General features: G+C 40.2%; 1 protein-coding gene across 2 annotated transcripts in view; it reads right to left on the reverse strand.

Annotated features, from left to right (window-relative positions):
* Positions 1 to 24,608, reverse strand: part of grik4 (glutamate receptor, ionotropic, kainate 4) — a 275,167-nt gene that overhangs the window by 39,679 nt on the left and 210,880 nt on the right. For both annotated transcript variants that reach the window (XM_051397871.1, XM_051397870.1), the window contains exons 9-11: positions 14,658 to 14,819; positions 11,243 to 11,395; positions 9,674 to 9,778 (exon numbers count right to left, since the gene is read on the reverse strand). In XM_051397871.1, the coding sequence (XP_051253831.1) occupies positions 9,674 to 9,778; positions 11,243 to 11,395; positions 14,658 to 14,819 (420 nt within the window). The remainder of the gene's footprint in view (positions 1 to 9,673; positions 9,779 to 11,242; positions 11,396 to 14,657; positions 14,820 to 24,608) is intronic.

The following is a 24,608-nucleotide window of genomic DNA, read 5'->3' on the forward strand; positions in this document are numbered from 1 at the left end:
AGACACACCATCTACGGCGGTATAATACTGACAACAAAACCACGCTAGAATGCTCAGCCCTGATGAGCCTTTGAATATTGTTATCAGGATATTGATAGCAATAGATGAAACACTGAATAAAACAAAATACTATATTAAGACCCAGGAAAGAGCAGAAGTCTTTTCCCAGCAGGCAGGCTTTATAGTCCCTTGATCTAATCCTCAGAGATGTTATGCAACTTTTCAGGGACAATTTTATTTAACAGTGAAATAATACAGCTGCATTGCATCCTGGAAAATAAACACTGAATTTTAGATTTCTCTTCCCCTGTTGGGAAATAGCAGCTTTCCGTTCTATTCTTTGTCCCCAAAAAGTGAATACTGTATACTTCCTTTGTCAACTACCAGATTCAATGCTATCAGGGGCATTTTCCTCATGGATTTTATCTTTCATTTTAAGCATTTTATTAATTTTCCAGGAAATGTTTTCCATGAGCAAATGCTAAATGCTGAGCCTGATAAAGACATAAATAAAATTATTCACAGCAAAACTCAATTTGCAGATGATGAGTTAATGTTTAACACCAGAACACCTTGTTTTAGGAGGCCATCTGGAGTGCCCACATCTGATTAAAACTGCCACATCTTGTGATATAAAACACAGACTCTCTCTCTCTCTCTCTCTCTCTCTCTCTCTCTCTCTCTCTCTCTCTCTCCCCCTGTCTGGCTCTCTCACTCATATATCCACATACACACTTGCATGCACAATCAATAGATTGAAATATGTTTAAACTGCACAGCTGGAAGAGATCAGAGGGCCACTTCAGTCTTTAAACTTACTCTAACCTTAGTGGCAGTAGCTCAAGCTTCAGCTCTTGCGTATTAGACCCTGTACGTCTATCAGACCTGGTTAAGATGTACTCATCTCTGCTGGAGCCTGGGGCAGAGAAAGAGATCCAAGGCATGTCGTGGTGCACTGAGCTACACCAGGCTCCTATGATAATGTCCTTCAAGAAAAGAAAAAAGGGTGGAGGCAGTCTTGAATCTGTCAACCTGCTGTGCACCACCCACACCTCTCATCCTCTTACACCCCCCCGTACTTCGCTGTACCTGTCCCTTTCCCCCCTCCCTCCTTCCCTTACATTGCAGCAGCAGAGAGAAAATGAATTGAGTGCATCTGCATCTGCAGCAGCGGGGGCAGCTAGAGTAATAGTGTTCTCAGAGACAGGGTGGGAGCATAGAAAAGGGGAGGAGAAGAAAAAAGCAGATTGCCGTAATAAACATAGAAGCAGCGCTGACAGGAAATAAATAAACTCAATAGAAAAGAGAAAGAAATTGAAAGAGCACATTCCCCCTTTAACTGGAGGAAGTCTTGTGTAAATAACACAGCTCAAATCATTTCTTGCAAATTGAAGTGGTGCCCATGCAGTATGTGTGCTTCTGTCCGAGAGTGTGTGAGCATGTGTCTGTGTGCGTGTGTGTCGAAGATACTTAGGCACTCAGCGTTCCCTCAGACACAGGGAAGCAGATGCGACTCTAAAAAGAGTCTCCTCTTACTTCCCCACCTCCGTTCCCCCTCTAAAGACCATGAGACAAAAGGACCCCTGGGGACTGAAGTTTATTTAAAAAACAAATCTGGCTATAAATGCTAAAATGATCATTCAGGAAATTGGAAAGAGTGTACCAGGGTGGATTTGAAAGCTTCAACAGTTTATTGATGATCTCCTCACAAACATTCACTATGGGGACATAGTGCACAGAAATGAGAATATGGGACTAAAAAATAATTTAAAAAATCAATATCCAAGGAAGTGTTCTGCAACCAAGGATCCTGTTTATTTGCATCAGATGAACAAATGGTTCGAGCAGTGGCTGCTGCAAATGAATAGATGTAAAATCTATTCAGGTAAAATAATCAAAATAAATTTGATTGCAGTGCCAAACATGGCTAAAGTATTCTGTACCTGAGCTCGAAACCTAATCAGCTCTTTGTATTTAGGTAATTCACTCATGCTTCAGCAAATGTAATCTTGCCTGATAAGAAGGAATGAGTTGGGACACTTTCTTTCTATTTCAGCAAATCTGTCAGGGGTTGTTTGGGCAGCTTGCACAATCACCCAGGGAGGGATTTCTATTACTTCAGTGGGAAGTGATGGGGGTAAAAAACATGTTTTCAAGTTATGTTGATGGGATTAGAATTTTTACATCAGGCAAGCAGAAGATGGCATAAACCAAAGTCAGAAAAATGTGCAGGGACATCTTTTGTAAGCCCCAGTCACTAAAGGACTGTCTCAAACTCTTTGGTGTTTTCTGTGGCAGTTCAGCTCAGGTTGAAATCTGGTAGCCATCAACACTGCAAGCTTCATAAAAACACATTATGAGTGTGCTCGAATGTCAGAGCCAAATCTATCCTCGAGCATCGAATTTTGCAAAGCACCTGTGGACTCGATAATGAGAACAATTTGCTTTGAGTCATGCTGCAGTCGGCCTTTGGCCTTTTCCCACTTCTGGCCAGCGCATCCTGCTATAACCTACTCCTAGCTCTGTAGCCTCTTCCAGTCTCTCCAACTGACACTTTAACTCAAACTAGTTCCCCCTTTCTCTGTTGTGTTTCTCTCTTCTCTCTCTCAGGTGGCTCCTATACCAAGAAGTATAGCTGTGATTAAGTGCTTTCATTATAAGACCGAATTAGGGATTCTCTTCTTTCCAGTTATTGGCCGAGGGTGTTTGCAGCTCACCAGCCTCCCTGCAATGCACAGAGATGCACACATGTGTATGTAGTGTGTGCAAACACACACCCACACAAATATACATACAAATAGAAATGAGTGTTGCAGCTTACATAGCAACCTCCAGATCTGCAATCTCACACAACAGAGCCTAGCGATGTAACAGGCAACAGCTTGCCTACTCCAAACTGCAATAATTACTCATTTTACAGCTTCCTCCAATTAACAGGCGTGCTGCTGTCAATGAGCTCCATGCAGAAAATGAGGGCCAGTCTACTGAGGCCAGGGGGCTGCAGAGGGGCTGGACCGCTCTGTCAGTATGGTGTGTGCTGTGGTGCGGCTGGCTGGCAGCCTGCAGTGTGTTTGTTTTGGAAAAAGACTTGTGCCTCTGCTAAACATGCATAGATGGTGGCGGCCTGGATGTGTGTGATTCTGTGCAGAGCCAAGAAGCAGGCAATGGGGGTTGGCACCGACCACATCAGCGCTCACACATAAGCGCGGACACACACATCGTATAAACATGAAAACATCCATGTAGATGAATACACACAGGCACGCGTACACATTATGAACTGATGTCCGATGGATCAGTCAGCTGTCCAACAGCTGCCACAGCCCAGGATCACAAAAAAGCAGCTCTCATACGTCTGATCTTGCAGAACTGAAAATGCTGTAATCCGTTATAGCAACAAGGGTGTGAGTTAGGAAACTGCCTCCGTCTTTTGATGTTCCTGGAGAGGAGAAAGCAGTCTGTGCATTCACAGGAACAGGTTGAGTTATATTAGCCATTTGTATATGTCCAGAATGATACTGTTTTATAGCGTACCCCTGATGTTCAGACCATCTGGAGAATATATACACTGAGAAACACGTTCACACTCGCATACACACAAGCCATGATAGTTCTTCATATTAGGCTTCTTTATCTAGCTCATTACACTGGTTTGTGAATAGACGTAGCAAAAGGATATAGAGGATTACAGCCTATTCCTTTAATATAATAAGATTAGTCACTCCTACTAGAAATAGGACTGAAGGTCAATGTTGTTGCCATCATTATTAGGTGCGGTGACAGCTAAAGCAGTGCATGTGCAGTAAGAAAAAAAAAAATCCCTGTTATCTGACATGCAGAAATATCGTTTGACTGTTTCGAGTTTTATAGCTTCGTCTTTGCCTCTTTTCTTTCTGTCCTATTTTTCTCTTGCATGCCCTTTCTGTCTCATTTAGTTTCTGCCTGTCATCCCTTTGTCCTCTTTCCTCATCTCTCTCTCTCTCGCTCTCTCTCTACCTGCCTTTCTTGCCTCCTGTGTGGATTGTTGTTGGTAACAGACGCCAGCGGTGCTTCGGCCGGAGCACGGACAATGCCATGCTGACTCCTTACACCATGATCATTGGTCTACCTGGCTGCCAACGCAGGAGCAGCTGGGAAATTTACTTTGCCTGCCAAAACTCAACAAATATAGAGTACTGCGTAATGCAGCCACATCATATTCTGGAAATAAGCTAGGCTAATTGAACTGTCATCTAAAATTATTGTTTTCAAGCTTAAGCGATTACTGGAGTTTTGCTTATATAGTTACGGTGCTCTTGATGGGCCATTTTCAGATGATACGATATCTCTCATTGTGATAAATTTTGTATCAGACCACACTTTGTAAAAATGCACTTCAAGAATCCAATAATGAATAATTCAAACAAAAGAAATAAAAAGAACATTATCTATTTTTCTGGTTTGAAGTTTGAAATGAAAAGCATTAATAATACATCTGAGCAGCCACGATGGCAAAATTAAAATCAGTATTTGAGGCTTGACCTGATTAACACCTTCTGTGTTAAGATTTGACACTGAGGCTACATCCACACTAGTACACTTTAGTTCTAAAACCCACAGACTCACTGTTATTCACTATCACAGATGTTGAGGTCTGTTGTAAAAATAAAGCATGACTTCCTCCAGATCTTTAGTGTTCAAGCACAACCAATGATTAATACTCAGAGCTGATAGTTTCATCAGAGATGCAAAGCAGGTCCAATGACTGGTGCTCATTATTCATTAGGCTATAAAGTGATGCAGAAAACAATCCGTAACGGTGACTAAATAGACAGACGGGAAAACAGATAGATAGACAGATATTAGGTAGATAGACTAGCTATCTACAAGATAAAACAGAGAAAGGCGGAGCAGACAGAGCAGCAGGAAACTGCTCTAATGTGTGAAAATGCCTGCCAGAGAAATTCAATTTGGAACAGTGATTGGCTGTAGGGTGTTGAACCCCCCGAGGAGCTGATGGTCACAAATATTAGGCGATCTATAGTGCAGGCACAGGGCTCAGGGTGGTGGGTACCACTGACTGAGGAAAGAGAGAGGAAGTAAGGTAGAGAAATGGAGGTTGGCTGCTGTGTAATACGTGCCTCACTGCCCTCTATCTCCAGAAAGTGTTGGATGGAAGTTGATGGAATTTGTTCTTCTCTCTTTTCAGACTGCATTTTGAATCAAGAGCCATCTTATTTTAATGTCCATTTACTGGCTAGACCCAATGTGGATCACTACTACTGTATTTTAATTAAACAACAGACCTGAAATATCTATCTTGTCATGTGTTGATTTGCAAATACTGTGTGTGTGTGTGTGTGTGTGTATGTGTGTGTGTGTGTATAGGTGTGTGTGTGTGTGTGTGTGTGTAGGTGTGTGTGTGTGTGTGTGTGTGTGTGTGTGTGTGTGTGTGTGTGTGTGTGTGTGTGTGTGTGTGTGTGTGTGTGTGTGTGTAGGTGTGTGTGTGTGTGTAGGTGTGTGTGTGTGTGTGTGTAGATGTGTGTGTGTGTGTGTGTGTGTGTGTGTGTAGGTGTGTGTGTGTGTGTGTGTAGGTGTGTGTGTGTGTGTGTGTGTGTGTGTGGGCAGTGAGCCACCTTCTTTATCACTGCCAAGGCCCTGGCACCTCCAGTGTCTGCCTGGCTGAAGCAGCCCCAACCCAACAGCATGTGGGAGGTGTTAAGTCAACAAAACAAACAACACCCCCATCCCATCCCTCGTCTAACACCTTGCCTCTCCCCATTAACATAACTGGCAGGGCTGCTTTATAATACTTCTGGTTGAAATCATCACATTAAGCCTGATAGCATTATACTTCTGCCTGGCTGGCCCAGTGCCAGTATAAAAAGGGGACATGGGGAGACACAGACAAGGTTAATAAAGGCAGATGGGCCGCTGTCTGACTCTTGTACGGGTTGCTTAGGTAAGATTTTTCTCACATTCAGGCAGGAACTCAATCCCCTCTTTCATGGAGATCATTGCAACCGAAAGGGTCAAATGTTTTAAAACAGCATTGTGAAACTCAGTTATTCCTCTCTTTTGTGTCAAACTGTCATAATAGTATAACAACAGCTACTTAAAAAAGCTGCAGATAAGAAAGCACAAATACAGCTATCTGCTACAGCAAAGTGGTGACGGTTTGTTGGATTAGAGATAAGTTAATAACCATCATATAAAATGCAGCATTGACAGGAAAACACAATAGTCAGGGCAGCAGGGAAAAGCATGCTATAGCTGTCAGGGTGAAAGACAGGTATTTCCAGGGGAAATACTATACATACTTTGTTACAGCACCATGAAAAAGCATAAGTTTGAAGGATTACAGTTATCGCTTTACATCAAACATCAAGCCTTAAGATGAAATGTGTAATATCAAGTTCTGGTATTTATAGAAAATAGGGTTTTAACAACAAGCTGTGTGAAAGTAGCACACAACATCAGCTACCGTATGTAAAAATGATGGCCTTCAGAATAGTCTGTGCTATTCACTCATAATGGGACCCACATAACAAGTAGTCAGGTGTAATCCTTTAATTGTATTGACTGAATGTGAGCGACAGAGGCAGAGACAATGAGAGGGACTGAGAAAAAGAGGAAAACTACTACCATACTCAGTTTAGCAAACGAGCAGATGTTTGCTTGATTGTGTGTCTATGTGTGTTTATAGATGAACATCTACTGGCCACAAAACTCCAGGTGCAGAGAACTTGCTTAATGTGTTTACTTTGGCATCCATAACTGGAGTAAACAAAGCAGATATCAAAATGCATGAGACAAATACACTAATAATGACCACAGAGGTAGATGTATATATTCAACCCTGAGCTCACCAGTGTCTTTACTGTTGTTTGTCTTACACACTGTACATGTCCACTGATGTCAGTATGAAACATTAATGTCACTCAAGAAGCTAGCTAAAGGTAAACCTGAGTGAACTTTACAGGTTACCAATTACAAAATCAAACATGTATGAAGTAGATCATAACATACATACAATATAGTAATGGTCTGTATTTGAATTAAAATGCTTACGTGCGCACAGTACTCGTGTCCAAAGCACTTCATGCTTCTGGTGATTATGGATGTTTCTTGATAAAGGCTCGAGGACACACTGAAGATTAATTTATGCTTGTTCGCTCATGATTATCAGCAGTTGTCTTTTAGCAGAAATGACCCATTTTCTTTTGAAAAACACATTGTGAGGCAGTACTGTCACTGTTACGTACATGTAGGGTTTTCTAATGTCACAGACAATATCAAGAACGGCTGTGCACTGTGTGACAGGATACTTTGTTGGCATGAAAAAACTTCTGCTTCTTTAAATAGGGGCTAGCAGAAGATATTGAAAAAACATATTTACTTATATAACTCAGCCATAAACATTTCCCCCTTTTAAATTTTATTTTGGTTCCGCAATATATTCTTATTTATCCACGGTTTATTCCACATCACACAGTTATCACACATTGTGCTATCCGTCAGATCACATCAGTGTAAAAAGTGACAACTTTAGCTTTTTTTTGACTCACAGGAAAGATCTTCATGATTTTTCTGAAACCTAGGGTTACCAGACTTTTTTTTTTTTTTACCATAAAAGCAAACACGACCACAGCCAGATTTTTCATCTTGATCCATAACTCTGTCACTCAGCTAAGGCTTCTGGTACTTTTGTGCTGATGTTTACCTTTGATCCCATTACTCACATACAACCTATATTTTCTATCTGGAATTTCAACTACAGAGTTTTACTGCTGCTGACGGCTCAGCACCACTCGAGCATTCGGAGAGGCTGTTGATGGATGGGAGAGTATTGGGCAATCACTTTGCCCAAACAGATTTTCCTCAGCCAGTCCTAGGGCCTGTCCTCACAAATACGCGGCCTCACCCAATACGATGTTGTTTCAAAAAAAATCTCCGTAAACATGGTGTCATTTCCAGAAATATCTGTGTCCACACGGATTCACTGAAACAACCCAAAACGCTGTAGTACATATGCCAGGCCTGTGTGTGGCGCTGTGACGCCGCGACACCAATACACTAAAACCGGAAGAGAAGCCATGGAGCATGCGCTGTTTACAAACAAGTAGTAGTAGTCCGCCATTGTTGTTGTTGTTATGATGCGTCTAGCGGTGGCGGCTGAGGTTAAAGGCTAGAGAGGCGGGGCTAATACGTTTTCACCGTCCAGACGACTCCGGCGTTTTCAGATTTTCCCACTCTGGGAGCCGTTTCCAAAAAATACAGTTTTCACACCCCGAAAACGGCGTATCCGTCTGGACGCGAGGCCGATACGATAAAGTATTTATCCGGATTTGAGAAAAACTTATTTGTGAGGACAGGCCCTTAGATTTGAAGCAATTGCTACCTTGTCTCTTCTTCATCAGAGGGTTCTCAGTTCTCTATTTCAACATTTACTTTGTTACAATGAGAGAACATGTGGGATGATTTTATATGATGATGGGTATATCATTACCAAACAAAACATTTTTCAGACAGTGTCTGAAGTCAGATATTAGAGATCTGATGTTGAATGCCTTCTGATTTGTGGATCCTTAACATGAAGCACTGCAAACCCTGAAATAATAGCACCAACCCCTGAGCAATTGATACAGTACATTGCACAAGAGCACCGGTTGCTGCCATCCATTCATTAACAGACAGTACTCGAAGCTGCTCAAAGCCTCTTGTCACTTACATTTCATTACAGACTACTTTTCTTTGTAATTCTGGTAAATGTGTTCAATCTAGAAGAAATTGTAAAGTATTTGAAACAGTGTTCCCTGGTGTGAAACTGAGGCAAAGTGATGTCATTGGAGACCAGTTTCAGAGATTGTACAGGGTAGTTCTGGTTCAGGGCATAGACTGAAATGCCTGGTGATGCATGTCGAGTATTTTCACTAAATGAAAGAGCACAAAAAGGCTGCTTGTGTTGGAAACCTGAAAACCAAGCATCCTCTGAGGAAATACTGGAGTGACTGGTATTGATCAACACCACCCACAAATATCTGCTGATAAATTATAGTTATTTTGTTAGACAAGAAATTAAAATATTACTAATTGTTCTTCTATTCCATAAAGAATCACAAGATCAAATATGCATCTAATTTAAATCCTACAGACGTATCTGTAAAACCAATAATAGCAGCAGCAGCAGCAGCAGAGCCAGTGTTACTGACTTTTGTTTTAACCTAAATTAATTTTCTGTAAAAATATGCTTCTTTGCACCTTCAAAGAGGCAGCCCTAATATTTAATTTTGTCCTCTGGCACCATCACACTTCTGCTAGCAGGATAATGGGGATTGTTTGCACCAAAAGATGTCAGTTGAGCAAGTGTTTTCACGGCTCCCTGCTGTACGATCCATCTTGAGTTACATCACTGCCATAAAGACAACTGTAACATTTGCCAGAAGTAGTTCCCTACAGGGATCAGGGCTGTGCTGAAGAACTTTGTTTACAGCGATAACAGGTGTATTAAGGCCAGTGAAAATGGAGGCATAAGTCACTGAAAAACTACCACAATATTCATATGTAAATTCTTTTGAATAAATCACATGAAGTACATGCTACAGCAAGGCTGTGCTAATGTTATCCATATAGCATGTGATTATTTTGAAGACAGACGATACCATTTGTAGTTCAAAATTGGGAGTCACTTTACCTGCCTTAGGCCATCCTTGCTGTTCTGCATGATCCTCAGGGCGTAGTTAGATCGCTGGCCTTTGCTGTTGAATTCAATGTGGCCTGTTAGACCTTCCAATTCTACCTATCCAACACAGAGACAGCAACATGTTAAAAGGGAGGTCTTTAAGAAGTACTGTGCCGCTTCCTTCTCCGCAGCACCTATTATGGATGTGACTGGAGGTTACATTAGCGCTACTGGCTCAGTATCAGCCTTTTCAAATATGTCAAATTTAGGATAATAATATGAAGACGAGGCTATAATATCTTCAATTTACAGCAAAATAGAAGAGCCATTAGTCACGTCTTCTTCCTCTGAGAAAGAAAGACAAAGAGTCTGATATCGAACACATGTCACATTTAAGTATTTCGATAGCTCAATCACAGACATTTCTCCATAATAGGAAAACACACTTTATTCCCTGACAGCTCATCTTCATTTCTCCTTCTCTCTTGTCTCTCACTATGATGTAACAATAAGATAAACTGATCTAGTGGATATGGAGTAGACCTTTAAAGAAGACGAGAGGGCAGACCAAACAATATTATCTGCTGTCAATGAAAATATCTGGGCTCTAAAATAACCAATTAACATGAAGAAAGTGAAGCAATAACAACAATCTCAACAGGCTTTTAGGATCATTTGGCATTAATGATTGCTCTTTCCTGCCTTTCCTGTTGAGAGAGTAAGAAAATAGAATTAAAAACAAAAACAAACAGTAAGAAATTGGGACATTTTGGGAAATATGCTTAGTTGCTTTCTTACTGGGAGTTAAATGAGAAGGTTGTTACCACTGTCAGTAATGTGTGGTGAAGCAACTGGTTAGCTTGGCTTAGTGTAAAGACTGAAAACGAGGGAAATAGTTTGGCTTTGTATCAAGGTAACAAAATCCGCCCACCAGCAGTTCTAAGACTCATAAATTAACTAATTATATCACATTTATTTAAGCTGTACAAAAACAAAGTTTGTGGGGTGTCTTCCTGGAGTTTCTGCTGGTTGCCTGGCAATCTCACGGTTTGAGACCATGAGGTCACTGCGCCCGACCAAGAAATAGTTATTTGTACAGATTCAACAAACAAGAAATAACATGTTAATTTGTTAGCTTTGTAAGTACTGCTATCTCTTTCCCAGTGTTTCCAGTCTTTATGCTAAGCTAAGCTGTTTTTGTTTATTCTGTTTCATTTGCAGGAAATTACAATATCAATTAGATGACATTAGATAGTCAAGATTATGGAGATGTTTATTTCTGCTTTACTGTCTACATGTTGATTGAATATTTTAGAGCTTAAATATTTTCACCGGCAACAGATAATAACATACAAATGTAAGTAAGTAAGTAAGTAAGCAAGCTTTAGAGGTGTTGGCATGCAGATTTGGTTACCTTTAGACAGAGCCAGGCTAGCTGTTTCTCCCTTTTCCCAGTCTTTATGCTAAGCTAAACAGTATGAATAATAATAATGTCCCAAAATGTCTATGACTATTCCTTTAAGTTAAACACCGGTCAGTCCTGTTGCCTATTTTCATCCCATCCAGCAGAGGCAATCTTACCATTCTCAGGTAATTCATGAGGCTGGTGCCATGCTCCCAGATCTTGGAGGACTTGCAGGAAAGCTGAGTGGCGCCAACATTCTGGCTACGGTTCAACTCCTGGACCGCCGCCACCACCGCGTATACCGCATCAAAGAGCAGAGCTGAGGAGAGCTGCAGAGGGAGGGGGAGAGGAAGAAGGTGAATATATTATGCATTCACATCCTCTCTCTCTCTCTCTCTCTCTCACACACACACACACACACACACACACACACACACACACAGACACACACATTTATGCACACACACAAAAACTAAAGGCACACAAACGGCAAGTGTAACATGTCAGTGGTTAACGGTCAGTGAGGGGTTAACGCATCCCTAGAGTGGCAGTGAGATTATTCCATTAGATCATTAGAAAGACTCTGATCTGCTGACAGTGTTGAAACCATCTATCTCTCTCACTCTAACTCTCTCTCTCTAACTCTCTCTCTCTCTCTCTCCATCTCTTGGAGAGTCTATGTCCTTCCTACTCTTATCCCCAATGAAGCTGGCACACCCTGACCATTCCAATTACTGCCTGCTTCTCTCAGCGAGGGCCAGAAAACAGTGGGAGAGGCAGCTTTTCCTCTCATCTCCCCTGTACAAACAGCCCCGTCGTCACTACCACTGCATCCTGCTATGTACATTTGATTAAAATGCATGATGCCTTGCATTAGAAGCTAGCTTCAGTGCCGTACATCTGTGTAATGGAACCAGAAATGAAACTGGCCACTAATGAAATGGCCGTGATGTTTGGTGGATATTGATAGAGGGCTAGGAGGGACTGTGATGCATAGTAAAATTTGGAGACCAAAGAGAACTACAATAGGCCATTAAGCTATAACACTGCGATGTATTACCACCTTGAATTGGGTAACATAATTGGTGGATTGCACATTAAGAGCAATATGGTGTACACAAACAGCCTGTGGAGACATTATAACTCACAAGTCAAAGCATTTTAGGTTTGACATATGGGAATAATGTCTTGTTGGTGGGAACAGATAAAGTCAATCAGTCAGGTCAGCAATTGAAAGTGAATGGCAAAATTTTACAGCAGTATTTAGTACTTTATGCTTCAGAAGCCATTGTACATAATTACATTGTATATAAGTTTTGCTGTCTTAAAATGTATCTTTTTTTTCATAAACAAACTGAAAGTTACTTGTAGAAATCTTCAGGTGTCCTCTTTCAAAGGTGTACTCCACCTGTGTACCACACTCTGTATGCCAACATGAACTGCTTCCACTATTTCCTGTTTTACAAAAAATAATACTGTAACTAAAACCTCTGAACCATTGGTTTTGTTTGAGTTTCTCTAACACAAATAGAGTCACATGTTGTGTACCTACTGATATTTTAGTCTCAGATAAAAATGAGGCCTCGCTGTGTGTCTGTGTGGTTACTTTGCTTGATGCTGATTTTTGCAAGATATTTAAAGGCAGCATCATTTGTAATACAATAACTTGTCTCCTGTAAAATACCCACTTAAAATGCAGCTGCCTGCATCTTCTCAGATGAACTTAATGATCAGTTGGCATGGTGCAAGTCTTTATCTTTGAATGCATAAAACGTCTCAGCTCTACACACGTAAAGAGGTCACTTGTATTCATTTTTTGTATGTATGAGCCCTACAGTTACATTTCCTCCAGACCTAATTACTGTTAATGAAAAGACAGCAAATTATCTATGTGCATGTCTAAATGAGTTAATCACTTTCTTGCTCTGCCTTCATCAGCCTTTATTCTCTCTAGTTATTAGCTAATTAGTCACAAGTCCTAATTGCTGCAGGCTCAGAAGTATCCAAGTGACCTGCTGCGCACAAAACACAACATTTTTTCAAACTGTGTTCAAACTATTCTTAACCTGTTTTACCACCCAGCTTGTGCGAAGCAGATGGGGGTGATGGGTGAATGTATGAGTTTGTTTGTTTAATTTTTTCTTAGCTTCAAACAGAGAAAGGGATTCATTCATTAATTGACTTTAATGAATATCTGGTTCCTAATGAAGCCCTTAAGAAAAAGAAGATTTGCGAACCCTGTTTTATTTGCAGTTCCTGTTGGTTCTTGTTGTATTTGTTAGCAGCTATTTCTAATTATTCACAACATGTTTTGAATAAATACGATATTTTAATTACTGTGAAGAAATTCAGCTCAAATATATACATTTACATACTATTTAACACATATGTATGTGTATAATCATGTAGAAATGTTTACCTATGGACTGTTTTATTCACATATTCACATAATTAATGTCCACTATTGTTATAAATATATTACATTGTTTTTAGTGTAAGATGTAACAATATGTACAATTATTATACTCTAAGCTTTGTTAGTTTCAACACTAATAATGGAACAACATTTTAATATGCTATGTGTGAAGACAAAGTTAATACCACTATTGACATGTAAGAAATAATACAGTAATCTTTTCTTTAGTGCTCTCTGAGAGCAGAAATTCAATCTAATAGCTGATGAAGTTCTCCTTGTTACTCTCAGCTACCGTTTTTATGAGTGACACTTGGGTGAGAGAGCTTTGCCTTGAGAGGGATTATTGGGGAGTCAGATAATAATCTCATAAATTTTGGTCTCATAAACAAGTGGTCAATTGCAAATAGGTGGCATTTGTCATGTTTATGCAAGTTGTTTACAAAATTTTATTTTGCTGAATCTGACGTGGACAACTCTGATAAGCCTACCTCATAAAATAGGTCTGAGAGTGTTATGCCGAGAGTAAAAAATGTTCAAGCATAAGGGCCAATGTTTCTAGTATGGTTGGCTCAAATGTAAAAAATAAAACTGTTGAGGCAGCATGAGGCAAATGATCTATCTCCTTTTTTGAGGTTTTTAAAATACAAACCACCAACAGTCTTCGGTTCTTCGTATGTAAACAGTAGCCTGGTGACTCATTCAAATGCATAGAGCAAAACATGTTAAATGTTGAGCAACAAACAATGTTTAGACGAAAACAGTGGGCAATTTAAGGGGCGATGCTGTGAATGTAGCGGGGCTCTTTTGCCTCGCATTTCCTCTGAAGCAAATTTAACAAAGAAGATGCCATTATAAATGTAATAAGGAGAGTACCAAGCACTGCTAATGAGCTGTCTAGGAAACAACAACTGCCTCCAGCAACACCTGCAATTACAACCACTAACTGTATAAATGTCATCTCTGTATATTTCAGAGGCATTTTTGTGTCTAAGTGACTTCAGTGTTTTAGTTGGTCAGCTTGAGATACAGCCGTATAACTGGAAAAGTAATGCTTTAGAAGGACCTGTTTGGGCTTGGTAAGGGGAATAAATAAAAAGGGTTAATCTATAATTCCTAGATTGGTAACCCTGATCTTTTCTGTGTGTGTGAGATCGTGTGTGGTTGTGTCTACTAACTGGAGTGCCAGCGAAGGGTGCGTGATCACAGTTCTCTTGCCAGGAGCGGTTGAGACTGAGCACAAAATCCTGGAAGAAAGGATGAGTTTTGTTGAAGACTGAAAAACCGACGATGTTCACTCGTTGGTCCACCACATCGTCCAGTCGGAGTAAAGAGAATTCCTGCAGGGCAAAAATGAGAGAGAAAGACATAAATAGATTATTGGGTGAATGCAGCTGACTAACATGTGGGCTGTCAGATTCTGTCATGATCTACTATTATCGGTTTTAAATAAAACCAAATAATATTTGGATTATTGTCAAGATAAAAAGGGCATGTGTTAATAAAACATGTTTACATCTGATTTAATCTGTCTCATTTGGTTTTCATTAACTTCCATTATTCCAGTTAATTGACATGAGAAAGCTGCAGCAATTTGTCCCACCGTTTAACTATGCATCACTGCACAAAATCATGCATTTTGCCACTGGCCATATGTATATCTTGACATACAGGCCATTGTATGAATACTGGATCGCAGTACTAAGGGCTGGAACTAGAGAAAGACAGAAAGAGCCTGAGACAGACTGGATAATTGAGAAAGTGAGATAGAAATCCATGGCATATTGAAATGCTCCAGGTTGGGAAGAGACGAAAATACAGGTATTTGTTATTTGGCTCTTTTGCTCTGGGGACAAGCAGGTTTTTCTCCGCCTGGGGTACAGCAGACAGGGGACAGGCGGAGATAGAGATGAGGAAGAGCAGGAAGGAGAGGAGGCGGGGGTGTGACGGGGGATGGACATCTCCTGAAGGTTAATAGAGGTGTCAGAACCTAGTACCCCCTCAGGTGGCAGCCTTCGCCTGGCAGCCTGTTGTGCCATCCAACTTATGACAGCCTGACCAAGCCCAGTACCTGTCTGTCTGTCACCAAGGCCAGGGACTCTGAAGATAAGAGGGGTTGGAGGGAATCGTGAGTGGTAGAAGGGAGACTGAGGTAGAAAATAAAAAGGCCGGGTGTGAAAGGAACGAGACGGAAGGAGTAGGCAGAGCAGAGAACAGGGACAACAAATGGGACCATGCATATGTCCATGTATAAGTGTTACAACGGTCAACAGGTTGGAAAGACAAGTAGAAAAGAAGTGAGGAGTATATAATACAGCGTTGGTGGGAAAACAATTATATTTCAACTGAAAACAATAAAAGCTGCAAACTTTCTACACTTCCTTTAGCCATGCAGGAACCCACCTCATGTGGTACCAGCTTTAAGGATTAGACACATATTAAGCACATATTTTAGTCAACCAAAGGGACATCTTGACTGGCTCCCGGAGATATCAAAGCTTACAAAGCCTAAGTCACGGCTATGTCACAACAGAAAATTAAAGACAAAAAAAAATTCCTTTTTCATCTGTAAGGCGAAAATGGATGAGAGGGGATTAGGCAAATCAGATAATGGACGCTCAGACAAAAAGAGTGAACAGGTCAGTGAATTAAATAACTGATAAGCAGGTAGGTGGAAAAAGCTCTCAGACCAAGAGGAGACCGAGCATGAGTCACTCCAGTGTGAAGACACCAGTGCACTGATGCAGACTCGGAGCAGAAGAGAGCAAGGGCAGGAGGAAGCAGTGGATATTGACTTTGAGTAGGAGGCCTATTATCCCCTGTGCCAACCTCTCAGTAACCTGGAAATCCCACATATTTAGCTATGCTACAGCGTTCAACAAGGCACCTCTCCTGCATGTTCAAAAAACAAGCTCTGGTAACAAATATATTCCAGGTAAGTGTGGTGAAGGTCGACACAGGGCTCGAGATGAGCTACTAGGACATCACGAGAGAGCTGATAGGGAGGGTTAGGGAGCTGCAAAGGGAGTGGAAAGGTAGGAAGATATGTGTAAGACAGTTATAAACAACAGACAAGAATGATATTTGTGCTTATGGACTCTGCATTTCCCAGACAAAAACTGTCTCATGCTGTAAAAAACAACAGGTTATAACAATACTTTTAAACCACAAAGATGACAAAATGTGTGAGAATGCAGTTTTTTTGCAAAGAGAAAGAGTACAAAGAGAATCTTTTTAACTTTATTTGAGGCAGAAAAAGAACTGAGGGGCTGCTAGCTGCTCTTGAACTTTAGTAGACAATTCTTGTTAATGACTAGGATAATGATCTTGTTAGAGAAGAGGCCGTCTGTTCTTTAGAACTATTACTGATTTTGAAAAACATACAGTAATCCAGTGAAACTGATAGCCAGGCTCTCTTGATTTTGTGTTTTACTTCAGACGCTTTTTAAGAAAAAGAATTCTAGAAGGGTGATATTAAGAGTTCCTCAGCAAAGCTTGAGGAACTCTTAATCTCTATCTTATTTTGAACCTACTATGTGATCACATCGGGAGAATGTTCTAATTTGATATCCTTTATTTATTTATCATAAACCTAAAGCACAAACTTAAGGCCATGATATCATTGATTCTGGTGCATTAGATAAAAAACATTGGCTTTTCTATAGTCTTCTTGCATCTTTAGTTATCCCTTGTGGGGCCTCATAAGCCTTTTGGGACTGGCCATATAATTACTGGCTAAGTGTACTTTAATAGATCATTAGAGGCAGAGCTGTGCAAACGAGCCTATCATTACGCATGCCCCTCAAGGGTGCCTGTACGTACGCATGTGCATACGCACGTGAGCACAAGCACGAACACAAGCTAGAGAGTGCATGTGCACACCCATACACAGGAAAATGAAATCCCTATAATTGAGCAGCACATACCCATACTCACTGAAGACCAAGGTCACCAAAATATCCCTAGGCTATGTCTGAAGAAAACTAATGCTGCGTTCATAGGCTTTCAGGGCACAGACACCGACACACACACGGTTGGACACAAACACAGACTAAATCCCTCCACATGAGCAATTATGCTCTCTTGCATACTAAATAGGTGGTGTGGAATGGATATTGCCTGGTAGAGGACAGTTGGTTCCCAACAGTGGGGGACCAAAAGGAGTTGTTGGAGGGTAGAACAGAGCGATGGAGAAACCAACTGTCGCCATTGAAGGGGTGAAAAGGGTGGAGGAGCAGAATGACGATGAGGAGGACAGAGAGAGAGAAAGAGCTAGAAGCTGAATCAATGGAGAGAGAAGAAGGTGAGAGATTAGTTGGCACAACTGCGAGTTTAAAAAGCAGTGTGGGAGAAAGAGAGAGCGACAGAGCGATGAGATGAGAGGGGGTGGGAGGGTGGGAGAGCGAGAGGGAATGACAGCCTGGCCGAGGGCCCCCGACACCGGCTGTCACCTGGAGATCAATCAGTAGCCAGGACTCGAGCCAACCATCCAAAAACTGTTGCTTCACCTCTTCAATTCTTGCCCCTTTGACAACCTCACAATCTGGAAGTCTCTGTCTTATATATTCTTTATTTCTATCTCCTTTTTTTATTCTCACAATGTCTCTTTTATCATTTCATATGGATTTTTATCCTGTAGCTTTCAGTGATTTATTTTACTTTTCACATAATGGACCTTTTACACGTGCATGCATGCCCAAATGTTTGACCACTTGGTGTTTGTTATGATGTAGTCAGCTTGAGCAGTGAATAATGAGATCTTGGGAGGACCGATAGTGCTGATAGTGGGATACCCTGTCATGAACCCAACCCCTCCACCCACTACACACCCCTTACCCATCCACACTCACATACACAGACACATTTCTTTGCAGTGGTGTAAGCCTCTATAAATCCACCATCCTAAACAGGATATCCAAAATGAAGCAAAACCCTCTTTAGATCAGCCAGCCTCTTTTGGCTCTTCTCTTTGTCCACTGATCTCATCTCCCTAAATAGGATAGAGATGCTGAGATTATAGTGATTCTCTAGGCTCCAAGGACGTCCACTGAATCAGGCCACATCTCTGCTACATGTTACAACATCCTGTAACTGAAACTCTATCTATATCTACCAGACATGTTCTTGTGGATATATAACCTTTTCAAATGTAAGTTAGACAGTAGTGGGAGTTTTGTAATATGTATGTATGCTGTGCTGCTTCATACAGTCCCTTCTTTCATATTGTGAAAATGAAAAGTCTCAGTATTTCAATAAGTTTGAGTCATCTGAACATTTTGTCTTTTTGAAGAACTTTGTTACTGTGGCATTAAAATTAATTTTCCCACCGGTCAATGGTTGTGTAAAAGAACGCTGCAATAATGTCAAATGAGTCAGAACAATGAATTCAAGTTGCACATTCAATGACTCATGGGCATAATTTTTACATAAATTAAAGGGGTATTAAGGACTGTCGCACAAATAAATATAATTTGTTTTTTTGCAAATAAGTATCATACGCAGAAGCACAGTTTAAGCAGCATTGCTTGATTTTTGGCCACTTTTGACAAAGCAGTAAACACAACACTGACATATCCTCACCTTAAGTTGTTGTGCTGAATATCTTTGCGAACAATTGCCTTTTACAAATCCGGCAGATAAGGAGCAAAATTAGAATTCACTTGGAGTCATGTTTGTATCCACCTCATGAATATAAGTCAAATTTTCTTCTTCTGGTTCTAGTCTAGCTGTTTTGCCCTCCACTAACTCCTGAGGGACATGTCTACTGTGGATTTTTAGTTGCTAAATGTACTGTGGTTCCATCAGAGGATTTGCTGCTTCTGGAAGGAGGGCTGATGATAGCATGGTGAGACCGAACCAAACAGTAAAGTTGCGAGTCATAAAACCGAAAGAGCTGAGAGATGTAAAAAAGCTTTGTATTTTTCTTTCTTATCTTTCTTTTCGAGGGCAACTGCCGAGTTGGGTGATAATTATTTGTGATCCCTTTCACATTACATCATTATGTAGTCATTTGATCCATTGTTAATATAAAAAAGTTGATTAGTACAGCTTTGAAGAAGACATAGTCATGTGGTATTTACTTGGGATATTATTAAAATGTGCCCCAGATAAAGATTGAGCAATCAGTCATGATAATCATTATTGACAATTTGAAAAAGAAATAAAAATATCTTACTTCTTGATCTAGCGTTGCAGTGCTGTGAAAGAACAGATGGACTCCAGTACATTATGATTGAGTCACATTTCTGTAAATTGCATATTGACTTCACTAATGATTAAGTACTAATTAATATAACAGCCCTCCTGTTATACTGGGGATAGGTATAACACCTTTAGGCCCCAGTCTAGTCTTCACTCTGTAATGAAATCCACGTCTAGTGGCACACTGACTAATAGCTGCAATGTTCATGCAGTGTTTTTGGCAATAAGTCATTTCATGCTTGTGTCAATTGCGTAAATTCAGGCTGAGCTCTAAAGCCTCCTGCAGCCTCTTAATTACGATGTGAGTGTGGGATGGGAGGAGAGGAGGAGGAGAGAGGGAGGCTAACCAAATGTCATACCTACAGACTTGTTATGAACCTGGGATGTAATAGCAAAATTGGATAAATGATTTACAGAAAAAACTGGACAATTTAATTGTAGCTCCTCCAGTGTCTCACTGGTTGTGCTGTCTGGATGCTTCACTGTACTGTATGTGCATGGATTGCACCCAAGTCATCCCTCTTGCGTTGGTCAATAACGTGTCACTTACATCATTCCCAGTGGCCAGCTGGTTTAATTCTCTGAGAGGTGACCATGAAATTAACATACTATTTATCTTAGTGCAGCACACTGGGGTTGATACATTAGCTGTGTTTGAAAGCATTTAATAGCCGCATACATCAAAACAATCTGGCAGCATTCCTGGAGAGTGTTGGAAACAAATAACCAATTTTATTCCATTATTCATAGAATTACATCTGACCTGCAACAGTAACAGCCTATTTGTGAGGCAGAGACCTTATGCCCAGAATAATTCTTAGGCTGGTGGAGGCCAAAACACCATGAATATTGCAGACACTGGCATATGTTTGGAATCTGAAACAGTCTATCTTTTCCAGTAAGCTATTCATTCAAATCCCAGTAGAATTTAAGAGAGGAACATAACAGCTGAAAGCACAAAAAGCAAATGAAAATTTGAAGAAAAAAAGCCTTCAAAGTCAAAAAATTTCTTCATATTACTTATGAATGTTTCTTTTAATTGAAAAGCTTTGCATCCACAGAGCAGATTATTGTGTATGGAAGCACAAAATGGTTCTTGGACCTCTAAGGCTGTAGAGTCTGCAGTGGGGTGGAGGAGTGGGTGGCTGAAATACTGAGGCAGAAAAAAAAAATACAGAGGGAGAAGGAGCAGATAATGGAGATGAGACTCCATCTAAACTCTGTTCATCTCAGTGAAGCCCTGAGTGTTTCACATCGATCACCTGAGTGTTTCTCATCAAGACCAAGTAACCTCTCAGCTTTGAGACTGGACGTACCCTCTGTGAAAGGCCTCAGCAGGAGGAGAATACACTACTGTATATACAGGAAATGTCTGTATGTGGTGTGTATGGTCACGTATTGCTTCTAACAGTCATGTTGAGATTTGTTTCTTGCTATTTGCTATAATTTAATAGCACACTTTGAGGTAGTAAGGATTTTGGTGTGAGAGAGATGCAAAGGGAAAGCATCTCACAGGATTTCGTGCTCCGTGATCAAAACAAACTCAAACCACATTTAATCTATGCTGACTAGCTGAGGTGATTCGAGCATTGCTGGCTCAGCTCTGTAGCTGGTGAATTGACAGTGACAGGGGCTCGCTGTGGTCTTTTGTATCAGACAGGGAGGGAGATTTTGCTGCCTCATTCAGATTATTTTTTTCCATCTTCGTCACTATAACACAGTATTTGCAGGCTTTAATGCAGGATATCTTCAAATGCTTTTGATTTATTTGGTTAATTGTATCAGTGAGCTTTTCTTTTTGTCTTCATTTCCCCCATTTTGTTTGGGAGGGAATGCATGTGTTGTGAGTGTTTTCTTATAAATTCTTTGTGCTACACAGCTCAGTCAAAAAATGTGGCCAATTCTGCATCCAATTTAATTGGATCAGCAGGGTGTTCTGCATTGTGATGGGAATGAAAGCTGTTAAGCATACAGTATACACTGGCATTATACACAGCTCAAAAAAAAAGAAGAAATTAAAGCCATCAGGTTTGGGAAATCACACTCACAATGTTGTGATAGCAATACCGATCAATTAAGTTACACAGAAAAACTTCACCTTAGAAGTGGTCTTCATTAACCTAATGGAAAGTTAAATGATGTCTCAGTGTCCAAAGATTCTTAATGACCTAATTAAACTATTCCGACTTAATAACTGACCTCATTGTATGACAGGACGTCAAAGACAAATTGCATAGAAGCAAATAATTTGTTTCATAGCCCCCCACTAATCCTGACACAATCAGCTCAGCAATCGGCTCAGCTTGATCGCATATCGAACTTCCTCTCTGGATTTCAATCAGAATACAATAACAGTTCATCAAAATAAAAGCTCCATCAGGCTGATTAAAACTGCAAAGAGCTGGACATGATATTTGCTCCAAATATCACTAATGACTTTGTGGTCGGTACTAAATGTGTTAGAACACAAAATCACTGGCACAAGTCACATGTGGATTTAAAAACACATGACCAATAGCCACATGGGCGTTCTGGTGCTCATTTACAGCTGAAAAGGAGGAGAAAGGGAGTTGAAATATTTAGGAACCTTTTAGAACTGGGCTTTTACAGCCAACACAAAGTGCATTATATATATATATATATATATATATATATATATATATATATATATATAAACGAGAACACAGTAGAGACTGTTTACATAAGTCTTGTGTTTTCACTTTTAGGTGTACAGTGTATGGGCAACTGGGGGCTAAGGACAAAAATACACTGTCCAGAATTACAAACATGGCCAGTCAAATTATTGGGAAAGAGCTGAAACAACTGGGTGGTATATATATAATACACAGGTGAAACAACAGGCGTGATAAATTGTGTCTGATCCTGTTTATCCCTTTTTTTTTTAATCATAAAACTGCCCTTGGGAGGATGCTACAGAACCACTGCAGTAACCAAGAACATGTACAAAAAGTCTTTCTTACCTAATGAAATAACTTGGACACTGGAACTATGTCCATTATTGTCTGTACTGTGCATGTTGTGGTATTTATTATTATATGTATTGTGATCTACTATAAGGGTTTTTAACCAACCTGTGAAATGTGAAAATGGAAAATTTTACAGATTTGTGGTCAATAGAGATTATTATTATTATAAATGTATAAAAAATGCTCACAGCTGAATAAAAAAGTGACTTCATTTTATCCTTGCAATCCACAGAGAAGCTGCTATTTTAGAAGCATAGAAAATGAGAGACAAGGAATGAGAAATTCCCACTTAATAAAAGCATGCTTAACAAAGCATACATGAAAGGTATTTTCACATGAAGTGGTGTGAAAAGAAAGATGATTCTTAACATGATCTTGTCTTGGCAAGTTACTAGTTTATTATACAATACGTGGCAGGTTTAAGATCGGTGAATGGGGAGGAGGGGAAAAAAAGGCAGGAAGAAGAAAGAATTGAAAAGAAAGTAGGCGAGAGTACAGAGATGAGGAAAGGACGTGGAACAGGATGAAATGGAGTAGGTAAAGGAAGGACAGTGGACATGGGATTGTGGCATGATGGAGGTAAAGAAAGTTGTAGAGCACAGAAAGGAAGTCAGGTATGAAGTCAGCAAGCAATTTCAACTTTCCAAAGAAGACCCTACAGTAAGCTGTGACTCAAGCCCTGGGATTTGGAAGATAATAGGCTGTAATACAATTGTCAACACTGAGTCATCCAGACATTGGGCTCAGAGGGAGAGCTGGTGGTAATAGGGCTGACACAGAGTAATCAATACGCCAGAACTCCTCACACATACAAAGGTGTGAGTCTGAGAGGTGGGACACTACACTAAATGGTTTACTTTCATTTACACAAACATTCAGCCGCCGTCTGGCTAATCTGTAAAGATAAAAAGAGACAGGGGAACTTCCAAGTCTTATAATTTTATGGTAAACAAGCCTTCTCAGAGTGTGTTTTCATTTCCTTGGAAAGTTATGTTTAGGGTGATAAGGCAAGAGGCCTGACTCACATATTCATGCCATGTTGTTGGTAGTCTCTCACACAGACTCCACAATCTCCACTATCAGAAGTCAAAATATGCTCAACATTTTTTAAAATTCACTTTCCTCTTTGTAGGCTGGCTTTGGTTTCCATTAAGAGCTCATTAAAAAATCAGAATGCTTTCTATCACATAGGTTCTCTTCATGAATCCTGATCAATATATAATTTTTTGAACATGAACAGACCTCACGTCCCAACCTGTTAACCCTCCAAATTAGCCATGAATGATTAATGAATGCCCTTCATGAATACTGATATGCATGTCAATGCGTTTGTCATTCTTTTCTCTTTGTGTGAGAAAATGGCAAAGTCAGAGCGCAAGACTTAAAAGCGACATTTACCATTTTGTGAGGTGGGTGACCAAAGTATTCTGCATGGACCTTTTTTAAAAATAATTAAAGTAACCACTCATCAAACAGTTTACATTAATTTGCTTTGAGTGAAAACTACAGCCTTAGAATAGAGTTGCTGAGACTCTAATATCAGACAATCAATGATGAAAAAGATGTCTACATGGCTGGCCCCGCTGCACCCTACAAAACCAGCAATAATGGATCATAATTGATGATAATTGTAAGTCATTACGTAAGGCATAGCTGCTTATTTGCATAAAAATAAATGATTAAGACATGAATGAGACTCAGATTATTAATCGTCTGTGCAATCTGATATCAAGCATAATGAACTGATTGGAAGTGTCAGTAGAGCTTTGTTTTCAAGCTCCTTTAACACATGTAAACTGCAAGATCACATGGTAATCGCATGCAAAATCATCTCCCGTGGTACCACACGATGCCAATATGGAAAAAAACAGCAGCTTTTGCACTTTAATCTGTATATGTCAGATGGAAGTGCAGAGATTCTGACTTATGCGTGGAAAGTAA

This window comes from Dicentrarchus labrax, unplaced genomic scaffold (assembly GCF_905237075.1).
Source record: "Dicentrarchus labrax unplaced genomic scaffold, dlabrax2021, whole genome shotgun sequence".
NCBI classification, from domain to species: Eukaryota; Metazoa; Chordata; class Actinopteri; family Moronidae; genus Dicentrarchus; species Dicentrarchus labrax.